Source organism: Neodiprion lecontei, chromosome 1, assembly GCF_021901455.1.
Source record: "Neodiprion lecontei isolate iyNeoLeco1 chromosome 1, iyNeoLeco1.1, whole genome shotgun sequence".
Lineage (NCBI taxonomy): Eukaryota > Metazoa > Arthropoda > Insecta > Hymenoptera > Diprionidae > Neodiprion > Neodiprion lecontei.
In genome coordinates this window covers 25,464,110-25,486,266 of record NC_060260.1, presented here as the reverse complement: position 1 = coordinate 25,486,266, position 22,157 = coordinate 25,464,110, and the positions used below count along the sequence as shown (strand labels likewise).

At 37.7% G+C, this 22,157-nt stretch overlaps 2 protein-coding genes across 8 annotated transcripts in view; both read right to left on the bottom strand.

Moving 5' to 3' along the window:
* Nucleotides 1-22,157, bottom strand: part of LOC107223845 (low density lipoprotein receptor adapter protein 1-B) — a 60,063-nt gene that overhangs the window by 26,077 nt on the left and 11,829 nt on the right. The window contains exon 1 of one of the 3 annotated variants that reach the window (XM_015663666.2): nucleotides 11,547-11,775. The exons of 1 other annotated variant lie outside the window; for it this stretch is intronic. In XM_015663666.2, the coding sequence (XP_015519152.1) occupies nucleotides 11,547-11,592 (46 nt within the window). In that variant the 5' untranslated portion in view covers nucleotides 11,593-11,775. Of the gene's footprint in view, nucleotides 1-1,166; nucleotides 1,529-11,546; nucleotides 11,776-22,157 lie in introns of those variants that run through there. One more of the 3 variants, XM_046746832.1, reaches the window with a different exon arrangement.
* On the bottom strand, nucleotides 14,376-21,932 carry LOC124296650. 5 transcript variants are annotated; one of them, XM_046746829.1, is made up of 6 exons: nucleotides 21,313-21,932; nucleotides 19,746-19,817; nucleotides 16,839-17,055; nucleotides 15,837-16,657; nucleotides 14,993-15,162; nucleotides 14,376-14,779 (listed from the first exon to the last, which is right to left on the bottom strand). In XM_046746829.1, exons 3-6 carry the CDS (start codon nucleotides 17,038-17,040, stop codon nucleotides 14,737-14,739), a joined length of 1,236 nt encoding a protein of 411 aa, XP_046602785.1. In that variant the 5' UTR covers nucleotides 17,041-17,055; nucleotides 19,746-19,817; nucleotides 21,313-21,932; the 3' UTR covers nucleotides 14,376-14,736. The 5 variants fall into 5 exon arrangements, 4 of the variants coding, with proteins under 4 accessions (XP_046602785.1, XP_046602783.1, XP_046602784.1 ...); XM_046746827.1 differs by having other exon boundaries at nucleotides 14,993-15,149; nucleotides 21,313-21,919; XM_046746828.1 differs by lacking the exon at nucleotides 19,746-19,817 and having other exon boundaries at nucleotides 14,993-15,149; nucleotides 21,313-21,919.

The following is a 22,157-nucleotide window of genomic DNA, read 5'->3' as shown; positions in this document are numbered from 1 at the left end:
GACACGATTTAAAGCAAGTACGAGTCATTCACAGTGTGACGAAAATCGCGATTAGAACGGTTTTTAAAATTATACCAGATGGAAATCACGTCGGTTAGTCTTGTCAAAAATGACTCGGTGTCACAGGATGCGTCACCGCACAAAAAAACCTGTCATCCTCTCTTTTATTTATCAGCTTTTAAGCCCTCCGCGCTTTCGTCGATACGCCCTCTCAGCATTGCAGTTTTTTCGCCCACCTTCTTCTCTCGCCGTTACTTCATCCCGCAATAATTTTTTCCTTCAACGTTTTTTTTGGGGAATCAACCGCAGCCGCGCAACGATCCCGTCACAATTATCCCCGCCTCGTCACTTCGATGTGCCTTATACTCGACCGAACTCACCGGCTCGATGAAGCGATCGACCGAGTTCCCTGGGGTTGCGGAAACAGCTAATGCATCAATGAGCTTTCAGCTGGTGCTTAATTAATGCCAGTTTCTATCTGCAGCTTACATGTATAGGCGAGTGAACCGTTATAGCTGATTCCGCTTCAGTTGGTCCCAGCGAAACAGAGCATCGTTTCATTTCAAGTTTTCGAGGCAAGACCCTTTAATTCTGTAGATTTTCCATTCAGTTGCGAGATTGTCCATTTAAAACTGAGCACGGAGCTTGAGACCACGTTGGAAAAACGAACGATGAATATATTTGTTTTTCTTTACTTCTTACAGAAACGCAACGAACGTATATAATTATATTGAATATGGATGAGTTGCAAAACAAGTTCCGTTTCGTATTCTTTCTGGCTACAGTTGTGGAGACTTTTTAGTAGTCCGGTTAATTACGCACCTTATATTAACGTCGGCGTGTCGATTTTGATTACAAATGAATAATTCATGCCTCTATAGGTACAAGGGGGCGTCTTCGTACTTTTGACAAACTCGCGATAATTTTTGTTTGTTGGCCGCTAACGAAGAATGGAGAAGAACTGGGCAAAGGAACAATCCCACCTAGACATTCAAGGGGAAATTCTCTTCAGGGATAAATTTGAGCTTTTTAATGACAACCGCTTTGACCTGAGGCTCTGGGGCTTTTCGTAATCCTTAAAATCACGGTTCTTTTCCTCGACCTGTAATCTCGGCACAGTTATATTTGAAAAGTCTAAAACAGGAAAATAACGACGAGATATTCACCCAGACGGTAAAATGGGTGTGGCTGGGCTAACATGGCGTCTGTTTAGCTCGTCAGCTGATCGTTATAGGTTAAGTTACAGGTAGATAAGAGGTTGGAAAACCTTACGCCAGCTTTCCAATCATCGTTTCATTGCATCAAGTCAGAATAACGTCAAATGTACGATGAAAAGTGACTTTATCCAATCAAATACGACTCGGTTGGAATCGCACGATTTCTGCCGCCAGATGGCTTCGTCCAATACTTTGGATCGCATCAAGACGCGGCCATTGTTCCTTTTACAAACTCGACTTTTTATCTTGTTCCCATTCACCATCCTCGCTTCGTACGCTTAATCAGATTGTCGGAGAAAATAACATTTCCAGATTTTCAACCGCATCAGCTTGTGAAACAGAGAAGATTGAGGAAAAAATAAATATAAAAATCAGAAACGAAAACCTTTCCAAGGGCTGCAGCTAATGTGATCTCGTAACTGGATTACCTCATTCTTGAATGGAACGTAAGTCGCTCGATTCTCCTGCCCGGAAAAACCTTCCGCTCGACGGAATTTCTTTGAACCTTGGTTACGTGCTCTGTGAAAAGCCCGGATTGCCCGAAGCCCCATTTTGCAATCATATTTTTATTGTAGGTATCTCTTTTGCGTATCCGGGACAAGGAAGGCGAGAAAATATGCACGGCGGTAGAAAATCAGTTCAGTCGTTCAACCGCCGCTAAAATTATTCATTTGAAAGGGTGAAAATTCTCTTCGCATGAATTTCTAACAAGATCCGAAATGTTCCGGCGAAAGAACGAAGTTTGAGGTAACGTTAGAGCACTTTGATGTCCCAATTTTAACAATTTGGAAGTAACAAGTGAGAATAAATCGGTCGAAAGTTATTTTGAACACTTTTATTATTATATTCTGACCACTTCAAACGTGAATATCAAAGTCAGGGAAATTTCCAAGAAATTTTCTTCTTCGGTTAGATACAGTTTTGATAAAAATGACTCGTACAGCGAAGTATCGATTAGATAAATTTTCATCGCTAGAAGCGTTGTTGAAAATAATACAAATACGTTTTAGAAGTGACGAATTCGTTTTCCAACGCTTACACATCGTTCGGTGTACTTGCAGAAATGAAACATAGCATGAATTACGTCGAAGCCGTTAAAATTTTCGTAAAATTATAAAACGAGGAAAACAATCATACGCAACAAAGAAACTTCATCCCCAAGCTCGGAAATTGGAGTACCGCATATTCGCTCGTTCGGAGTTATTATTAGATTCGCGTGGAGCGATTTTCACGCCAGTTCGAAACTAACGAAACTATACAGTAATCCCGAGGGTAAAGCCACCAGTCTGCTACAGGCGGCAACGACGATGGGTGAGAAATCCCGAGAAATCCCGCGTGAAATCCCATTCCCGATTATCCGTGCATGTAGGTCTACGATACACCGATTCTTACCCACACACGCGTGAATCGCCGTGCGTAAACTGGGTCAAGAAAGATGGTTTTAAAGTACACGGATATACAAGTGTAAACGTCGTGTATAAGGTGATTTCACACAAGCGGTGGAACAGCTCTGCAGTTTCACGAAAGATTTATCCCGTGACTCGATAAATTATTCGATAAAATGATATCGCTTTGATGAATTAATGAAAAGAAGGAGAAGGTTCCGTCGCCGATAACTGTTTGAAAAAGGAAAAATGGGAACGGAAAAAAAACAAAATTAATTAAAAACTTTCGAAAAAAAGATTATTTCGTACGGCCTATTTCCGCGGCTTCAAATTCAAAGCTCTTCTCGTCGAAATCGGTGAGCCGAGTCCTCCGCGTTGGCTCATCGCCAAATTGCATGAGAATCGAAAAAGTTTTATCAGGTTTGCTATTGCCGTGCCTCCTGCATGATTTCATCACCTGACCAAAGCAGTTTCTGTAGGTGTGCCTGAATCAACGTTCGATTCTGTGTGAAAATTTGGCAAATTCTTGTTATCTGATTCGAAAATATGTCTACTAGACTGCCTAAAAAAAAAACATTGTATTTCTTTTTCGATCCACCACTTCGTTAATTCATAGTTTTTAGCGTGATACTGAACCTTGTTAGAAGAAATCGCCGTGCGATTTTTTTTATCAATCACACGGTAATATCTCTCTCGCACTCACATGCCACTCAATCCACCTTCACAGAGTTTTAAGAATTTAAATGGAAAATTATTGTTTAAACAAAAAAAGCATTCAATGAATAAATATCATTTTTAAAGGATCGAAACCTGACAAGTGAAAATGTTTAATGTAAAAATAGTATTTATCAAAACAGAATGCTCTTTATACACGAAAAAGTTTCTATTTAAAATTTTGATCATTTTATTTTCCCGATAGACAGGCGCATCGAATTCAATTAGATCGAATGAATTTAATGTATTTCATGTATTTGACAGATATTATTCAAAGTTTTACCGTAGCTCAGTCGAGGATGCTGGATGTTTATTTATAGGTGCCCATTTTTCGAAAACGTGAAAAACCGTGTTTTACGCAATCTTGAACACGTCAAAGGTCGTGCGGTTAAAACTTTTCTACGACGCACTGATTCGAAGAAAACATACAAGTTGTCAAACTCTATCGTACAGAGTTCCGTCCGTTGTGTAGAAAAATTATTATCTCCCGCCAACCGTTAAAATTGGATTTCTTACACGGTAATCAATTGGCTAATAAAAAAACTCAATGTAGCACCGCTTAAAAAAAATCAAACGGTGATTTCCTTTCACAAATTATTTTGGTCAGAAGAATTTCACATCACATCGATGTTATCGTTTGTTCTTTTTCTTTTCAACGATAAAATTTGCTGAAATACCAAAACTAGCGGAAAAAAAAACTATATTCCTATACATCATCATCTGTTTGCCACAAAATGTTTTCTCATAGTTACTAAATTCGCACCATTCATAATTTTGAAAACACATGACAAAACGCTGGTACAGATCGTTTACAAAATTGGAAATAAAAAATAAATTAAACAAAACATAGCCGATCATCAAGGAAGAGCTTATAAAACTTTAAAACTTTGCAAATTCCTGTGTAGTGCAATTTTCAGCCGGTAACTTTTGGTTAATGCATCGAAGGCCTGATTAGACGTGTAATTAATATGACAAAATTGAATTCCATAGTTGCCGAAGACGACGTAGAACAAGCCGTATCGTCGCGTCTCGTCGCCTGCCAAGCGCTCCGGGTATCGCGGGTGTCATCTAATTTGTATTTAAATTGGATTTTGCCTCTCAGCGGGTGACCCACGGAGACTTTGGCTTATAGCCGACTCCTCTGATGCATGGATAACGCCACCGCGTACAAGTCGCTCACATTCTCAATAACTCCTTGTGCGCGATAACGAACCGAAAGACAACAAAGAAGGTAAATTGTGAAGTTTGAAGCAAAATAATTAATGAATTCTCGGTGCGCGATGAGAACACACGCTCGATGAAAATTTTATAATCAATGATTTGATTATAAAGAGCGAACGAAATTGAATAAAAATATTTCGCTGATAAGGGATGAAAGTGAATAATATTAACTCAGCGATACAAGAGATGTGAAGAGAGTGTAAAAAGTATGACGTAAATTTTTATGGATAACGTGTAATGAAACTTTGTCTCTCTCTCTCTCTCTCTCTTTATCCAAATATTTGGTTCATTACAGTCTCCCATCCCCACATCCTTTCGTTTCTAGAAAAAGATGAAAAAGAACAAGATCTCATGCAAAATGCGAGATCGTAGTTCGGAAAGGAAATGAAGATGATATAGAATTAAGAGAAATAAATTAAACCTTGGGGTTAGCGATCATTTTGCCGATTTTGGATTCAAAGATATCTGCTTCTTTCAGAGTCTAGTAGAAATTTACCATGAAGAGTTTATAGGTGAAAATTATTTATTATACATTAATTACTCGCACTAAATCGTTCTTTGTTCGAATTTTATTCCACGCACAATCACCAATGGATATATTAATTAACTTTGTATTTGGAAAGCAGAATAAATATTATGTCAATAACGGTTTTTCAAAATCGTCAGACTAGAAATTTGTTGAATCCAATCAGAAACTCATTGTTCGTTATACCCATCACTTTAAAATAAATGGTGGGCAATATTCTAATCAGTCAAATGCAAATTACAAATTACAGGCTTATAATTTCCAATTCAAACGATAATAAAGTACAAATCATATTTGTTTTTGGAAATTTAAGCGACATATAATCACAGCAATTACATTTGTATTTTGTAATTAGAAAAAATTATATCTGTAAGAACGTTGAAATTTAAGATATAATACGGCTTAATCCATGATAATAGAAAACTGTAATTTCTTCGAATAATGATATTAAAAACACATGAAAATTCTAATTGATCCGAATAAAAATATCAATAGCTTTCAGGAATTGCGATTAAACCGAAATTAATGATTACACAAAAATGTGACTCACCATTTTTTTTTTTTTTTTTTCAAATTACAAAATACATACGTAATTCAAACATAGATCCAGCCAAATATGATTTGTTAACTATTAACAAATTCCTAAAATTCGACGATAATAACAAAACATTTATTTCATCATATCCAAATATACGTTTGTTAACGGTAAATAAAATCTTTTCTCAGTGTACGATGTCGCATTTATTTGCGTTAACTAACTGTGACTCCGGTTTATTTTCCGTCATAACGCCGCAAAAATTATTCCTGACACGATGTACGGCTTTACGGAAAGCACGCCGCTAGCCTGGTCAGTGTTATAATCAACTTTTCTCATCAGCACGTCGGATAAAAGTCATTGAGCGTAAATTTCGCGTGCGAAACTTTCTTCCCACTCAACAGCTATCGCTTGTTTATTTCAAACGGGAAATTAAACGGGCTCCCCGCCGGGTCAACAAATCAGTGAAACGGTAAGCTCTGGGACTGAGGCAAGAAAATTACTCGAAAATAATCGCGAGCCTCCGAATAAGCGAGTATTCGAATGATCCTTAGACAACATTGAGTTAATTTGAATGAAATTTTTTTTCAAAGATAAAATCAATGTTCCAAGGTTAAGTTAATTTAAGAAATTATCTTTCTTTTTCACCACTTTCGAAATGGTCAGATTGAAATTAGGATAGCTTGAAAGGAGTTCACAATGAATAAACTCGATTTAAAAATCCTCAACATTTTTCAAAATTAAACCTCAGACAAGCTTCAATTATTACTGCAATAGATATTGTGTTTGAATTATTCCCGAAACAGTTTGCGGACCGACATTTTAGATATTACAATAATGAATTCCGATTGATGAAATTAAAGAACAAGAAAAAGATAATTTTTTTATTATTTTACGAGACCATACTTTGCTCGATTCATAGAATACGAAGTATGAACGACAATCGCTAATGCTGACAACGCAATTGCAAATTCTGCAATGCATTTGCGCCTCGTGGGATTACCCGTGTTGGAAATTGAAGTTGAATTTTTAACCTCTACATATGCGGTGGAATAATCATCATCGATACAGGGATTAGAGCTAAATTTGACGAAACAGAGGATCCGAAAGGGATGCGAAAGTAATTAAATTATTCGGATAATATAATCATTCGTTTGTGGTAAATCGATTTATAAAAATACGTATATATATATATAATATATCGCCTCTAAGACCTCGGAGTCTGGCATTTGTTTTTTTCATCCTTTTAGAATCTGCGGGTTCTGATCCCGTGGGGTTGAAGGAAAGTTCCGCCGACTGGCAATATCCCCTCCTCCACCCCCGTGCATTTCGCGCAATTTATGGAAATCTCTTTCTCGACTGTCGGCCACAATTCCGTGCAGGGCTGGAGTTTTAGCCTCGCGGCGCGTTAAAGAAATCCTCTCTACTCGCGGTGATATTGAAATTCCATTCGAAGCCGAAAGTTCAGCCATAATAATACCGAATACTTACGTTTCTTGTTAAGTTAACTTCGACAAAAGCTCGCGCCTTTGTCCTCGGATGATTTCGAGGATTTGCGCACGCCCGTCGCAGCTTACGACTTACAGCATTATTATAATTTTCCTCGTCGAAGTATATATATATATAACGGTCTTCGCGTCGGGTGTAAGGTTGTAGGTACGTCTTTGCGGCGAAGATTGATCACTCGCAATTATTTCTGCAGCCTGAACATCGCTGCCTTATAGTTCCCACCGCGAAGCGCGAAACACTACGAAACTTGAGGCTGCACTCGGGGGGAAAATCAAGCTTACAGGGCTTTCGGCTGGGCGACAGGTTGGAGTAATCAATTTTCGGAACCCAGGAGCAGGAGCACGAGCATCGAGCTGTTCAAACTATGCGTGTAGACAAAATAATTCCACCTTGTTAGAAAAATGAAAAAAAGACAAAAATACGAAACAGCTTAGAGAAATTAATTTAATTTCGAAACTTTATAGAGAAAGAGCCGTGAAGTCTCGAACAAATTGTGTTCATTCACCGAGAAAAATATGATCCCCAAATAATTTCATTTTTCTCTGCGTCCGGAAGTGACAATGAGTTTTGTAACCTTAGCGGTCGTAGCCATGAAATCTAATATCTCTTGCTATTCTTTTCAAATGGTCGCTCGTACTTTTGCAACAATTTAATGTTGACGCAACAATAAATCAATGCCACGGCCTTTGACTGAAGTATATAGTCAATTTCAATAAACAGATATAACGTGAAAAAGTAACATTAACGACTATAATTACACTAAATAGTTACTTGCAGGATATTTCATTGCAATTTCAATAACATTCTTCACCGTTACACTGAGAGAAATTTCATTTGTTACAGTAACTAGAAAAATTCACTAAAACAGGTATCGTTGAAAAAACTGTTTGAATATTGTTGGAATTACGAAAAACGAGGTACGCGTAAACATTTTGCTTTTTTGGTAATTGCAACGCAAAATCAGTTTGTGAGGTTTACTCTACTTTTTTAGTTAAACAAGGCTTTAAAGTGAATTTATCGTTGCGCAAGCATTAAATTTTCGCTACAGTTGCAAGAAAATCTAGCAACAGCGATCGTAATGAGAAAGAATAGTAACGTATACTGACTAGACTTACCGGTAACAGCTAGAAAATTAATTTTCATTTTGTACCTAGAACTATATTTTTCGATTGTCGTAAAAAATGAAAATAGTTAAGGACTGAGCGGTAAACGGAACTAAAAATTTCTCTCAGTGTACTACAGAAACATTCGTTTTATCAGAAACTTTTTAGTTATTACGACGAATGAAATTTTTCTCAGTGATACTTGGTGATGTGACAGTAATTGAAAGGTGAACCTGCAGTTCCCTTTCAATAATTGCTGGATATGAGAGATCATGTGCATATCAGGTTGCGTAGTTAAACATCCTGCAATGCTACTTTCGAACATAATCGTATCGATTATAAGCCCGCGACGGTCTGGAATTATGCAAATTTTATGGTCAATAATCAGGGCTTCAACGGAGGCAGAGTCGAGGGGTAATAATGCTTGAATCTTGTCTCGGCACGTAGCCTGCATTACCATAAAGGCGCAAATGCGCTTTATCCACGGTACGCGCTCGTTACGAATAATTTCAGCGAATCAATTTCACAGCCGTTCTTTTCTTCTTGCTTAATTATGTTAAAATTTAACGTTACTTTTCCACGCAAACATTCTGTTTCATCTTCCTCTTCACCTCTTCGCTGTTTTCAACTTTATTCACCCCGTAAAAAAAATAAAAACCCACTGCCCCATTTCCTCTCTTATCACTTGGTGCGCGATTTTTCATAAAGCACGCTCAGCGACAAAAGCGAAAAACAATCGACCATTTTGAGCGCGAAGCTCGTTTCGGATAAAACACGTCAAGAAGGGTTAAGCGACGTTTCATCGTCTCTCGTCGTTTTTGCTTCGCGTTCTTTCGTTTTTTATCGAAGATCAGTGAAACCGTTAGCGGCTAAATTGTTCACGGACCCTGCAAAGTACTGCTATCAATTTCTGGGCTGCGCATGCTATTTCGAGAATCGAAAGCGTCGTCCTTATGCTCGTAGCGACGAAGAAAATTGCCTCACGAATAACCACTTTTCAATAAAAAAAAAAGTGAGAAAAAAAATTCACGCCCAGACCGCGCCTGACACACGGATGATAGACTTTTCTATTACGTTCTTCACCGCTGTTTTAAGTAAGAAGAATCGCGACTATGTCGTACAGTGATAAAAATTGCCAAAAAAATTATAGTACGTTGAATCAAGGAGTCATTCACTATACCAAGTTATGAGTTCAACGGTTACGCTGAGAGAAATTTTTAGTTCCGGTTACCGCTCGGTCATTGACTATTTTCATGTTTTACCGCAATCGAAAAATATAGCTCCAGGTAGAAAATGAAAATTAGTTTTGTAGCTGTTACCAGAAACTCTAGTATCGGTTACTATTCTGTCTCATTGTGATCACTGTTAGTATATTTTCTTGTAACTGTTGCGAATATTTAACGCTTGTACAACAAAAAATTGTGTTGAAGCCTCATTCAACTAAAAAAGTAGAACAAATCTCACAAACTGATTTTGCGATGCAATTACCAAAAAAGGATCGACAATATCGCAAAATGGTTACGCGTACCTCGTTTTTCGTAATCCCAAGAATATTCAAACAGTTTTTTTAACGATACCTGTTTTACTGAATTTTTCTAGTTACTGTAACAAATGAAAGTTTTCTCAGTGCAGAAATGAAATTGTAAATCCAAGGAAGGCATGATTTTTTGCAACGACGAAGAATCAATGTCAATCGAGACAACTGAAATCATGGTGAATCTCTTAAAATCACATAACAACGCTGTAGGACTTGCGCTGCAGGCATTGGAAATCATAAAAATGGTAGTAATTGTCTTACGGTAAATGTTGAATGGTTTCAATTAATTAAAATTTATATGAATTTCTATCTTGTCGTGTGCTTTCGTTGATTTCCATTCTACTAATTGATTTCTACTGATTACCGCTGATTTCCTGTGATTTCTTGTGATTCTATCCAATTGAAAAATCACTGGAAATTTTGTAAAACGCAAAAGAAAATATTGGAAATGAGAAATAAGATTGCAGAAAGACAATCGAAATTTCTTGATACTCTGGGAAGTAAAAAGTCACAGGATAAGGAAGAGATTTATAGAAATCGTTCGCCAAAATCAATGCTAACGAATTGAGGTCATTCGTTTGACTTTCAAAGTAAACGGACCTTCGGGTTGGAAAATAATCCTTTCACTATAATACGTAAAATACGGTGAAAATATATAAAAATTGTTTGTAATATTCCGGCGTGTTTTCCCAACGGTAGAAAATTGATCATTTATGCATATTATGAAAGTTGATGTATATTTCACCCCGGCAAAGGAAACAAAAGCAGTTTGAATTATTAATTCGAGAGGGGCCTGAATTCTGGCAATTTTGAGAGACATATTTCCGTTCTTTTTCCGGAGACACATTTTCGCAACAGGGCAGATCACGCGTGGCACGTTTAGCCTGGCTGTTCTATTATACACTCGCGTGATTCTGAGGTGTAGAATTTCACGAAACTGAATAAAATATGCAGGCGTACCTACGTATTGATGCAAACGAGAATATGTCATACGCGACAGGCCGAACATACACAGCGAGAAGTCTCTGACAATCAGCCGAAACCCGACACGTCTGACAATTCGACGAGAAGCTCGAAAATTCACAGAGAACCGTGGAATAAATAATGAATTTGCATGAGCAAGCTAACAATGAGACACATGCGACGTGCAGCTGAACACCGGATATCTGACAAAAGACCGGGAAGCTCTCGAAGGACTACGATTACACAGGTAAGTAAAAAAAATTTCTTTTTTGGGGGACCAGATCACCGTACCTGAAAGTTTTTCGACATGCTGAAATCGAATATAGCGTCAGAATTGCTCCAACACCCCCAGATTTTCAGTATTTCTGGTTAAAACATTCGTTTGTCAACCGCGAACACGTCAAGATTTTAAGAGGCTGAAGTTAGTCACGTTATTTTAATGATTTACGTTTCGGAAAAATCGTTATCTCACAGTTACAAAAATGTCTGAAATGCAACAAACCATAATTGGACTAAACGTATTCATATTTTGCAAACTCGACTACTTCAAAGTCACTATAAGCATGCAAGATAATAATTTTCGCCCCTCATATTTCGTTACGTTAACGTTACTAACTTCAGTCACACAAGATTTTTTGATCCGCAAATACATACAACTTAAAATCTTGGAATGATGGAGCAAGTCCGACACCAGATTCGGGTTCGGCATGTCCAAAAACATGTATGTATGGTGGTTCGGTCAGTCCAAAAAAAAACACTCTTGTTTGTGTTCCTGCGTTACAGATGACGAGGGTAAAAACTCCCCTGATAACCGTGGAACTTTTAATTGGACTCACTCTTGTGCTTCGAGCTGCTTTTCCACAGACCCCTGAAGAACGACATCCGAGTTGTTTCGTGAACGACTCCGGTGTAACAGCGACGTGAATTTCTTCGGTGTGTTTGCCAACGTTTCCGAAACTCTTCGTTGATCCGTTTTTCTCTAACGCCTCGTTCTTCTATCCACCGATTTTCGAACCGTCAATGACGCGAGATACCCGCACAGGTTGGGCGTCTGGACGCCTTCGCGGATCTCCACGATGTGGATGAAAGTTTGGACGACGCCTCGGCGTCGGCGCCGTCGAACTCCCACCGTGGCTCTGCACACACGCAGAGGGTTACAAAAGCGTGTACGATGCAGACCCGCGTGATAAGAGGAGATGCAAGAGCGACACGCGTGTATCCGTCAATACCCGTCTGACCGAGGATTTCAAATTTGCTGAAAATTTTGCTCGTTGTCATTGGGTTAAAAAGAAGAAAACCTAAAGCGAATTGACGTTTCAGCGATAATGGGAGGGGGGCTCTTCTCAAAATTTCAGATACTTGAAAATCGGCATAATTGCTGAAGGGGGAGAGAAAATTGCACCGAAGAGTCGAAGAAAGGTAAAAATGGCGTACAGTCGTCATCAAGCTAGCTCAACAACCTCACGACACCGAGGATAATTTCTACATCCGTTCGTTCTACAAGGTCGAGAAAAATCCTCTTCGACAAACATTTCAATTTCGTATACATGGCTCGCTGCGTACTTTGGTATTTTCGCAATTCCCCAATTAATTGCCAATTTCAACGGCAATGGCTCAGCATGGGATAGTCAATTTTCCAGCCTTGCATCGATTCCAAACGCCGCTCGACAACCGGCTTGTTCGGGAACAATTGGCCCACCGATTTCCTCCGCCTGTACTGTGGGTGATTATCGCGAACGGTTTACCTTCGATCCTACAGAGCTCTCGTATATATGCGATAAATTTTGTCGAGGACACAATTTCGGATATTGCGAATCCCGACCTGATGTATACCGAATGACGGGATGTACGCCATTTCTTGGCTCGTTATCTCGGGCCCTTTGTTAACATTAAGCACGATGTATATAACAGTAGTATATAGGAATGAAAATAATTTATCTTCATATCCTTTAATTTCTCTCTTGCCAATCCCCGAGCTGTCCTGAAATAATTTTTAACTGCGTCGACTACGGATTAAAATTCGATTGGTACAGCGTAATAAAATTTGTAGAACAGCTACTATCTATCTTTGAGAATATCCATACGGATTTATCTATTTCGAAAATTTACTTTCTCGCCGTTATACCACAAACTTTTCATTTACAATTGTAATCTTTGCACCTGCAAGCATTTCACAAAACTTTCGTGGAACATAATCTCTTCGTCGAACATCTTTCAAGACTGAAAAAAAAGAGATCAAGAAAGGGAAAAATTTCTATTGTATGCATATTCGGTAGTCCGCAGATGAGTCAGTATCTACATAACTTCGAAGCAAATCAGGTGCCTCATTTCCATGATCCCGCGTTACGAGAAAAAAAACCGTCCCTTAGCAAACCTGCTTCGGCGATGGTTGAAGTAAAAAGATGGACCGTCTGACGTAATATATTCCGAAAATTGGTCGTATCTATTTATTAAATAATAGGTTGATAAGAAGGAATATTTCCAGGTTTTTATTTTGGGTGTTTAAATTGCATTGAAAATCAGCGCCTGTCGCAGAGTTACACGATGTGCAATGGGAACGAGAATCTAATGGCATTGAGTGGATTGAATGAAAATGATCTTGAAATTGGTAAACAATATTCAAAAACGATGGAAAATGTCTGCGGTAGACGATCTGTATCACGGCGTAAGAAACATCATCATCACTTCCTCGACCTTATCGCGAAGATGAAGCGATCTCGTCAAGGCGCCTTGAGAGCTGGAGACTTGGGAATACGAATCACGTATAATGGAAACTGTATACCTTGACATCCGATGTCAACCGCAGCTGTGACATCGTTGGTGGAAAGGCGAGTTTGGGGGATGTTGAGAGAGCGAGGAGACCCGGAGAGGAACGCGTAGCGCTTTTCATAACTCCTGGAAGGGCAAGAAGTTTGCCCGGCTTTCACGACGGAGCAGAAAAACATTTAATTTTCACTCCCACCGGGCGGTCATCGATCATCGCTTAGAGGGAGCGAAGCTTCCAGTGTTGGGACTATCGGCGGAAAAAAGGTTTGAAGGTTCAGCGGGCAGCTGGCGTCGCTTCCCAATAAACAATGCCAGTATATAAAGCGTATGAAATTCGTCAAAAAAGAACGTTTTATTCTGTAGAATAAACGTGCAGCACCTACGTATTTTATTGCGAAGAATGTCCGCCGTGATTTCGGTTTATTAAACGTTTTTGGTGGACGTCTTACGATAGTTGTTCATATGCAAATTTTATACGTTTGAAACCAAACATTTATAAATCGTATCTCAATTTGTTGATAAAACGTATCGAAAATCCGTTATTTTAATATTTATGGTAATCGTCTAATATTTGGATATTGATGACTACTAAGAGACGTTTCGCAAGTACGTTTTAAAACTCAAATTATGAAGGAAATTTTTTCTATTAAAATGTGTTGACAATGTCCGTTTAACTAACGTGACAAAATGTTTTCTGTTAATGACGCTTTAATCTTTCATTATTTATGTCTAAACGAATATTATACAGTGTTAAAAAACGTTTTTAATTGGACCTCTAGACTTGAATACATAACGTATCTTGGATGTGTAATTGAAAGCGTATATAGTACACTGCTATAGAGGAAGATCATTTCACGTTAGCTAGAAACAAGTCTGGGTTGAGTTAGAAAGCGTACGAATTTAGTTTATATATGTGAATCGATTTTATTATATCTTTGTTAGAACGTTACACAAATATCTTATATCTATAAATACTCATTTATCAAAAAAAAAGGTACATCTTGTAGCTCATAGACACAGCTCAACCTACACTATACTTTCGTCTTCACGGTAGTTACAACTAACAGAAAACGCTAAGAATATTACACTTATATCAGAAATATTTATATGCCTGTATGATTTGTACTTTTATATGACTGTTTTTAAAATTAGTTGACGTTTACCACAGTTTCTTAGCCCTTCTTTCGTACATAGGTATGCCGTGATCGAGCTAGTTTTAACCAGTCTTTCACGGCACACGAAACACTGGTTTCGGTTGCATCACCAATTTCCTTCTTGCCAAGAAAGGTTTGTTTCACAGCCTCTGAGAAAAAATACATCAAAAGGAAGGTACAATATCACGATATTGATAACTGATAAGGAATAATTTCAATGTAAATTGTGATGAATCTCGAATATATTGGGAAAAAAGTTAACAGTTTGCATAATTTGAATAATAATGTGTGAATAATATTGTTTTCACACGATAAATCCAAGTAATAACTGTTTCTCGAAAATTTCATGAATTATTCATTACCGTAAACAGTTTCCATTGTCAATGTCTTTTGAAATGAGACTTTGTCCCTCCCTGCCCAATTGAATTGCATCGCTAATTCGTTTGTGAGTAGTGACCTCATTATAGCCAACACACATTGGCGACCGCTTGTCCCTCCAATAGAAGCCAGTTTCCCGGTCTGCAACAAAATACTAAAATGAATGAATGTCGAATTGAATTCAAAATATTCTTACTGTTATCAACATCGATAACAATTTTGACTAGTTGGAGATTGTCGATTCCTAATATTTTTTCAGCATTTTTTAACGTTAACCCTCTCGATCAGACCGAGACCGATTTCATGTTGAATGAAAATCTCTCACCATATTGATATTTCGATGGGTGAAAGCAGTTTACCTCAGGGTTTAGGAGTATCTATAAGGCCATCTGACCTTGCTTAATGGAACTATGCAGTTAGAACCCTGACCTTGCGACCGATACAGTTTTATGAAGCCTCAAAGTGCGTGTTGCGTAGAAGCAACATACGGTCCGAGAGGGTTAAAACGTTACGAACCGCAATTCTGTATGCCTGTAGTAATTTTCATTATTCCTTTGCAGTCAACACATACCGAGCGTATTCTTCAATGAGAGACAACCCCCTCCCTAGTGCTAAGCCAACTCAGGCACATGACGCGTACGTGAAGTTCGGTCGAGTGGAGACTAACATGGCCACTGGCATTCTATCCCCTCCCGGCCGAGCCTCATGTGCCTGTGTTGGTTTGCGCTAGGGAGGGGGTTGGCCCTCATTGAAGAATACGCTCGGTATTAGTACCTATCCGTATGTCATGACATACATATTTTGAATATGATTGCAAGGTCTACTCACTAAATAAGTTCGATGCTCTTCGGATTTCAGGATATTTTCGAGGTTGGAGAAGTCTTCCATGGAGTTAAGAGGAAGTTTTGGGAATTCGGCTGGTTTCTTTGTTACGTCGATGCTGACTTCCTTCTGTTTTGAGAAGATTTTACGTAGTAGCAGATGGTTTTGTTCAGTGTAGGATTTAATGTGTTCTAAATACTGCAGAGTTTTTTCTTCAAAGGTATTCTGTTCGCGTGATGTGGTCGGGGTTGAAGGTTCAAGTTGTGAAAAGGATCTTGATAAGTCATATTGCGTGGTAGACCTGATGATCCTACTAGAAATGTTTCTATTTGATGTTTCATATCCAGACAACTGATTCGGTGACTCATGGGAATTATCATTATACTGGTGCTGTACGATCTTGTGGGCCAAGTTTTTCTTTGGTGTCTGATTTTTGGTAGATCCTTTGGCTGAGTTAATGTAGCGAGTATTCTTATTACGGTTAGAAGTCGATTCATCGACTTCGGACGGTGGCAAATTCTCGTCAGCTGAAGAGGTGTAACCTAAACTACTTGAACTTTCACGAGAACGCTTCGTTTTTTTTTTTTTGTTACTAACGTGTCGATTTTTAGCCTTCTTCTTGTCGGTTTTGTGTTTACGTTTTTTCTTTTGCGGCTCAGGTTCGACATCATCACTGTTCGTAGCTTCATTCTCGTCCACGTCATTGGTAATATCTTGCTGAGGTATTACAGTGGATTTTTTAGCGATGTTGCGAATTATTCCGGATTCATCGGACGTGCCCAGCTCCAGTAGGCGCGCCATCGTTGCTTCGGTGTCGTGGTAGTCATCTGTTAGTTAATCAAGGAATATCAATCAATACCGAATGCTCATTGATTAGCAAAATTAATCACAAATGTACAATATGATCAAAATATATCGTCGTAACTCTTATCCAAGTGAAAATTAATATGATTGAAACATTCAATCCGTATACAATTGTAAAAAAAAGTTCTACGTTCCAATAATCACCTCCGGTATGCAGTACTTTGTGAATGGCAAACTTTGGCCATGTTTTTTCATAGGCAGCCTTTGATTTTACAAGTTTTGTAAAATGATCTTCAGTTTTTGTCCGTGGCCAGTAACATTGGGTGTTGTTTTCGACCAGCCAAAGAACTGGTACCAATGCGCATTCTCTATCTTCGCCAACCAAGAATTCAATCACCGCATACATAGTTCTGCAGCACGACTGAGTAAAAACATCGTTAAATGTATCATATTCTCTAGTCTGGTGTATAAATTTATATTTGATCAAAATTCAAGCACTTTTATTCCACTCTGAGCAAAAAGTGCCAGTTTAAAAGTTTTTAATTAGGACATCAACATAGGAATATGCAAGGTAGTATATAAGTTAAAAGATGAATCGATCATGAAACATTATGAAGATTTTGGGAACGCATGTCTAACCAATACTTGAACGTCAATGTGACGTACAAAACTATAATAAATCAGCTCAAAAGTGATGTTATGAACATATGGTAGAGTTGGGTATATTGGACTACTAGGTAAATTAGACTCGGCATATACGGTATATGGTAATAGGTATACGATAATGTTATTTTTTGCTAAACATCTCAATTGAAGCAAACTTTTAATATAAAAGAGATAATGAACCTACGATTCTCGGGAATGTGTGCGAGGTAGACATAGACATACTATACATGTCTTGAACGAATCCCTCTTCCTCGTACACATTGCCGAGAATCGTAGGTTCATCATCTGTTTTTTGTCGAGAGCTCGTTTCGTTGAGATGTTTAACAAAAAATAAAAATTTTATTTCATTTCGTGTAGTATCGGAGTTACTGCGAAACCATCTTTAAATGGAAGACAGACGAATTTATGTAATATATCATCGACGCGATAAGATTTCGCTACGTTGAAACTTCTTACGAAAAAAATCCCTAGTTTGGAAGATTTAATAGGTTTCTGATAAAGGTCTCGCTTGTACTTGAACGGAGTACCTATAATTCTATATTCTCCGGCAATGAAAAGGATTGATTTGATCACTAATATTTCTGTCCCACAAGCTACTACATTATCCGGCCTTTTTATTGATATTTTGAATTTTTTCGTTTCCAGAGCCTGACATTCACGAGAATTTCCAATAAATTTGGGTTTAGGAATAAATTTTTCCTGACAATTAGTTTTACGAATAGAACTTAGTTCTTCAAGTCGATTACTCAGCTGCTGCAGCGGCAAGCGTTTCGATCGAATAAGTCGTTTCAAATGGCCCAAATGATTTTCATACACAAAGCAACTGTATTCTTCTAATGGGCCAAATCGTTCTACGTCGTCTATGACATGCAGCAGCGAATGTACATTATATACGACAAAGTTTTGTCCGTATATCTTAGCACCTTGAGTAACGAATTTTTCGATCATATCTTGCGCGATGTTTCGAAAACGCGAGAACAAGGCTGTATTCGATAGAATATACACGGCGGCAGACAATAATAAAAAATGTTTGTACTTTTTTCGATCTAGCACATCCCGCATTACAACAGGGCCGGAATATAACAAGAAAAATCTAAATTCTGTCGCTTTCCATCGATGCAAATCCAAAAATCCACGGGGCTTTCGAGGAAACTCTGCCGGAACATATCGCGCCAATAGTTTCATTATACGTTCAATTTCTAACAAAATATCCTTAGACAATTTGCAATCACGTGAACCCTCGACCCAGTATTTAAGGAGCAACCTCTTCAAAATTCCCAGGTAGATTAAATGCATGGGATCTAAAGGAAATTGGGAGACTAGTCCCACGTAAAGATCTAAAAGAGGCGAACGTCCTTTAACGTGACGATCGTTTTCACTAGGTGCAACAAAATCACTATCTTTTCGCTTCTGGAATTCGGTGTCACATGGATAACACAGTTTACGGTTGAGATGAACTGCGCGAATCTTACACCTCTCGCAAGCATCCTTACCCGAATGTCCTAAACACATTTTCAACATAGATCTCGCGGGCGCGTCACACGCGAATAAACCAACTCTGACAAAGTATTTGGTGCCATTAAACTCAAAACCATTGGTGCTTAAACGTGACGTTTCTTTAATTAAATCTCGTAAATATGAAGATAGTGGCATCGGTTTACCCGTACCATAATAAACACCAATTACAAATGGGCTATCATCGATCATTGAAATACTGCGTCCCAAAATTGGCCAAAATGATGTTCCGCTACTTTTATAAACGGGAATCCCATCAATATTAAAATCAACTCGCAACGTATGTTCAGGTGACAGTCCTTTTTTGAGACCTGACTCGAGTTTTTGTCTCAAGCATTTCTCCAAACCGAAATAACACATTTCTCCGTTGTCTAAATTTAACGTTTCAATACGTCGTGACGTGTGAAGTAGAGTCCTAGCACTTAAGGGTAAGATAGGATGTGCTGGTTTCAATAATGCTAGCAATTGATCGATCGCGTTATGTGTGATGTTATTTGAAGATGCCCAGTCGCGCAAATTTTCAACAAAGTTCGTTTCATCATCTAAATGCACTTCATCGCTGACGGAACTTGAATTATCTTCAGAACTGTACAACGTAGCTTTGATGCTATCTATGTCACTTTCGATGTCTTTGAAATCTTTATTATCGCGGTTCGAATTAGAGTTTTCTTCATTCTGTTCATTACTTTGATGGATATGATCAACATCATAATCGCTATCTATAGAGTGCACATATTCTCCGATACAAGACACATGTTCATGACTAGCATCTTTTAATTGTGATTTCGTAAGGTGCTCGAGTGCACAATTATTGCCTGCAATACTCAGTAATACTTTACGAGTATTTATAGCTGTTTTGCGACGCAAATGTCGTTTACTCAGAACTTTTAAATCATGAGGCATGTTATAAAACTAAATAATAATACACACCAGACAAGAAATGATGTACGCTTTAACGTGCTTGCCTTATTTGTCGTAAATATCCGCACACCACTCTGAAAACTAAAAGTTAAATGAACCTAATGAACGTAGTACGTGAGTCAATACAGAAGATTCATAGCAATAAAGCTTTTACACGAGTTAGCGCAACAATTTATATAAAATTTTATTGAAAATTAAGTAATTTGATCAAAAATGCTGTTTCGTGTATATTTTCTTGGATTTGGGCTAAATAAATATTAAAAAGGCATTTGTAGCCGAACAATTTTGTAAACACGAATAAAAAACGTGGTCAGCTACCCATCGAACGTATATAATACGCAGGTAATGAGTAGTTTCATTCTATTGGATTTGACTCTGACATTTACCGATAAACGCATAGTATACTCATGATTTACGTTCAGTAGTAGGAATCGTGATATATTTCAGGACTAGATAGTACTGTTACTAATATTATTATTCTATAGTACTTATAGTTCTATGTATCGCTATTTATTGTTACTACAAATTAAACAAGATCGTAGTTTAACGTTGAACCAATTCTGGGCCGATGTCCTGCTTATATTCTAATACTTTTCGAATAGTATATCATGACGCCTACTACTGAACGTAAATCATGAGTATACTATACGTTTATCGGTAAAGATCAAAGTCAAATCCAATGGAATAAAATTACTTGTTACGAATTTCCTGCGTATTATATACGTTTGATGGGTAGATGACCACTATTTTTACCAGTGTTTACAAAATTATTCAGGTGCAAATCCCTTTTTAATATTTATTCAGCCCAAATCCAAGAAAATATACACAAAACAGAATTTTGGATCAAAATACATAATTTTTAATAAACCTCTATATAAGTTGTTGCACTAACTGGTGAAAAAGCTTTATTGCTACGGATCTTCTCTATTGTCTCTATTGTCTAACATGACCGTCTTCTTCTGATGGATAATAATTGTTATTTTCAATTGAAGGGAAAAGAAAATAAAAAATATTGTCAAAATAATATTTCTGTGATTTCGATGGCACAGAAATATTTACGTGGCTGTATTACTATACTTTGTTACTTTGGAAGATGCTACGAGTTCATATGTATGTTATAGATATGTTGAAACGGTATCTAAAAAAATAATAAACACGAAACCGATTTCAAACAATACAGAGCAAAAGTTACTAATAACCGCATGATCACATGGGATGATTATTAACATGAAGTTTTCCTCAAATTCGACAAGAACTAATATAATTAACCTATAATATACGTATCATAGTAAACTTAACACATATAAATAACGTTTAAAAACAGTTCAAAAATATTCATGAACGTTATATAATAAACAATAAACTATTCCATATTTTTATGGTACATCGTTTGGTTTAGAGAAAAAGACGCAGAACATTACACATAGTTTCTTTTGAAGAAAGAAAAGAAAGGAAAGAAAAAAATACAGAAGAGACAGAATTTGAGTTGCAAAACACATTATTTTTTCAACCAAGAATGCTCGATGTATTAAGACAAAATACCACCATATTTGGAAAAATATGTAGTTGTACTTACCAGCGTTATTTAATGACGAATTTGCTTCTTCCGTCTAGGCCGCAGATTAACAATAGCTTCTCACCTTTTTTGCTACACGATCACCGATCGATCCGAGCACCTCCGCATTCGGTTGACGAATAACGCCATAACCAGCGCCTGAGGCCAGTTGCAAGGGTGGGGATGAATATAGGCTCCCAGACAAAGACAAAGATAGAGGAGACGCAAGAGCGACAGAGAGATCGTGCCCAAAAGGGAATCAACTTTGCCATATATGCCCGTGTTATTCCGAGCTGTCCTTGTCTTACCACTCGCTATACTTACACTTACTGTATGAATGCGCGGTCCATGGGATAAGTTCTGTCTCTACATATAATTATTGCGCTCTTACTCTAGCTTGCAGCGTTACCGACGCTGACGCACCAGAGCAGGAGAATAATATATCAGTAGTGACACAATGTATAACGCACAGAACTCCGATAAAATAGCGCGAAAAATAAACGTACAAACGACGTTAAAAATGCGACAGGATATGATGAACGCTTGTTTTAGCAAGTACTCATACAAGATATTGAAGTCTTGACGTAATTCGTGCCAAATAATGAGATTTAATATATTATAATATGATAACCAATATTGTGAAATAATTATAAAAATGTACAATAAATTATTATTCTTGGTACGAAATTATTCACGTTTCGGACACTTCTTTATTCTCTTCCTTTTATTGGTTATATCTATGTTCCATGCACCGGTAAATGAATACAAGATCAGTGTTCAGCTTTAGTTACCACATAATATTGGCATCAAAATAACGGGTAATTAAAGTCCATTTTTCGGAAACTAATTATAAGATAATCAACTGA

Coding starts and splice junctions, on each gene's coding strand:
- LOC124296650 (XM_046746827.1), bottom strand. CDS start 17,040: ATGTATGCGGTGATTGAATTCTTGGTTGGCGAAGATAGAGAATGCGCA. Junction 16,658..16,838: donor CAAAGTACTGCATACCGGAG/GTGATTATTGGA, acceptor ATTAACTAACAG/ATGACTACCACGACACCGAA. Junction 14,780..14,992: donor GACAATGGAAACTGTTTACG/GTAATGAATAAT, acceptor ATTTTTTCTCAG/AGGCTGTGAAACAAACCTTT.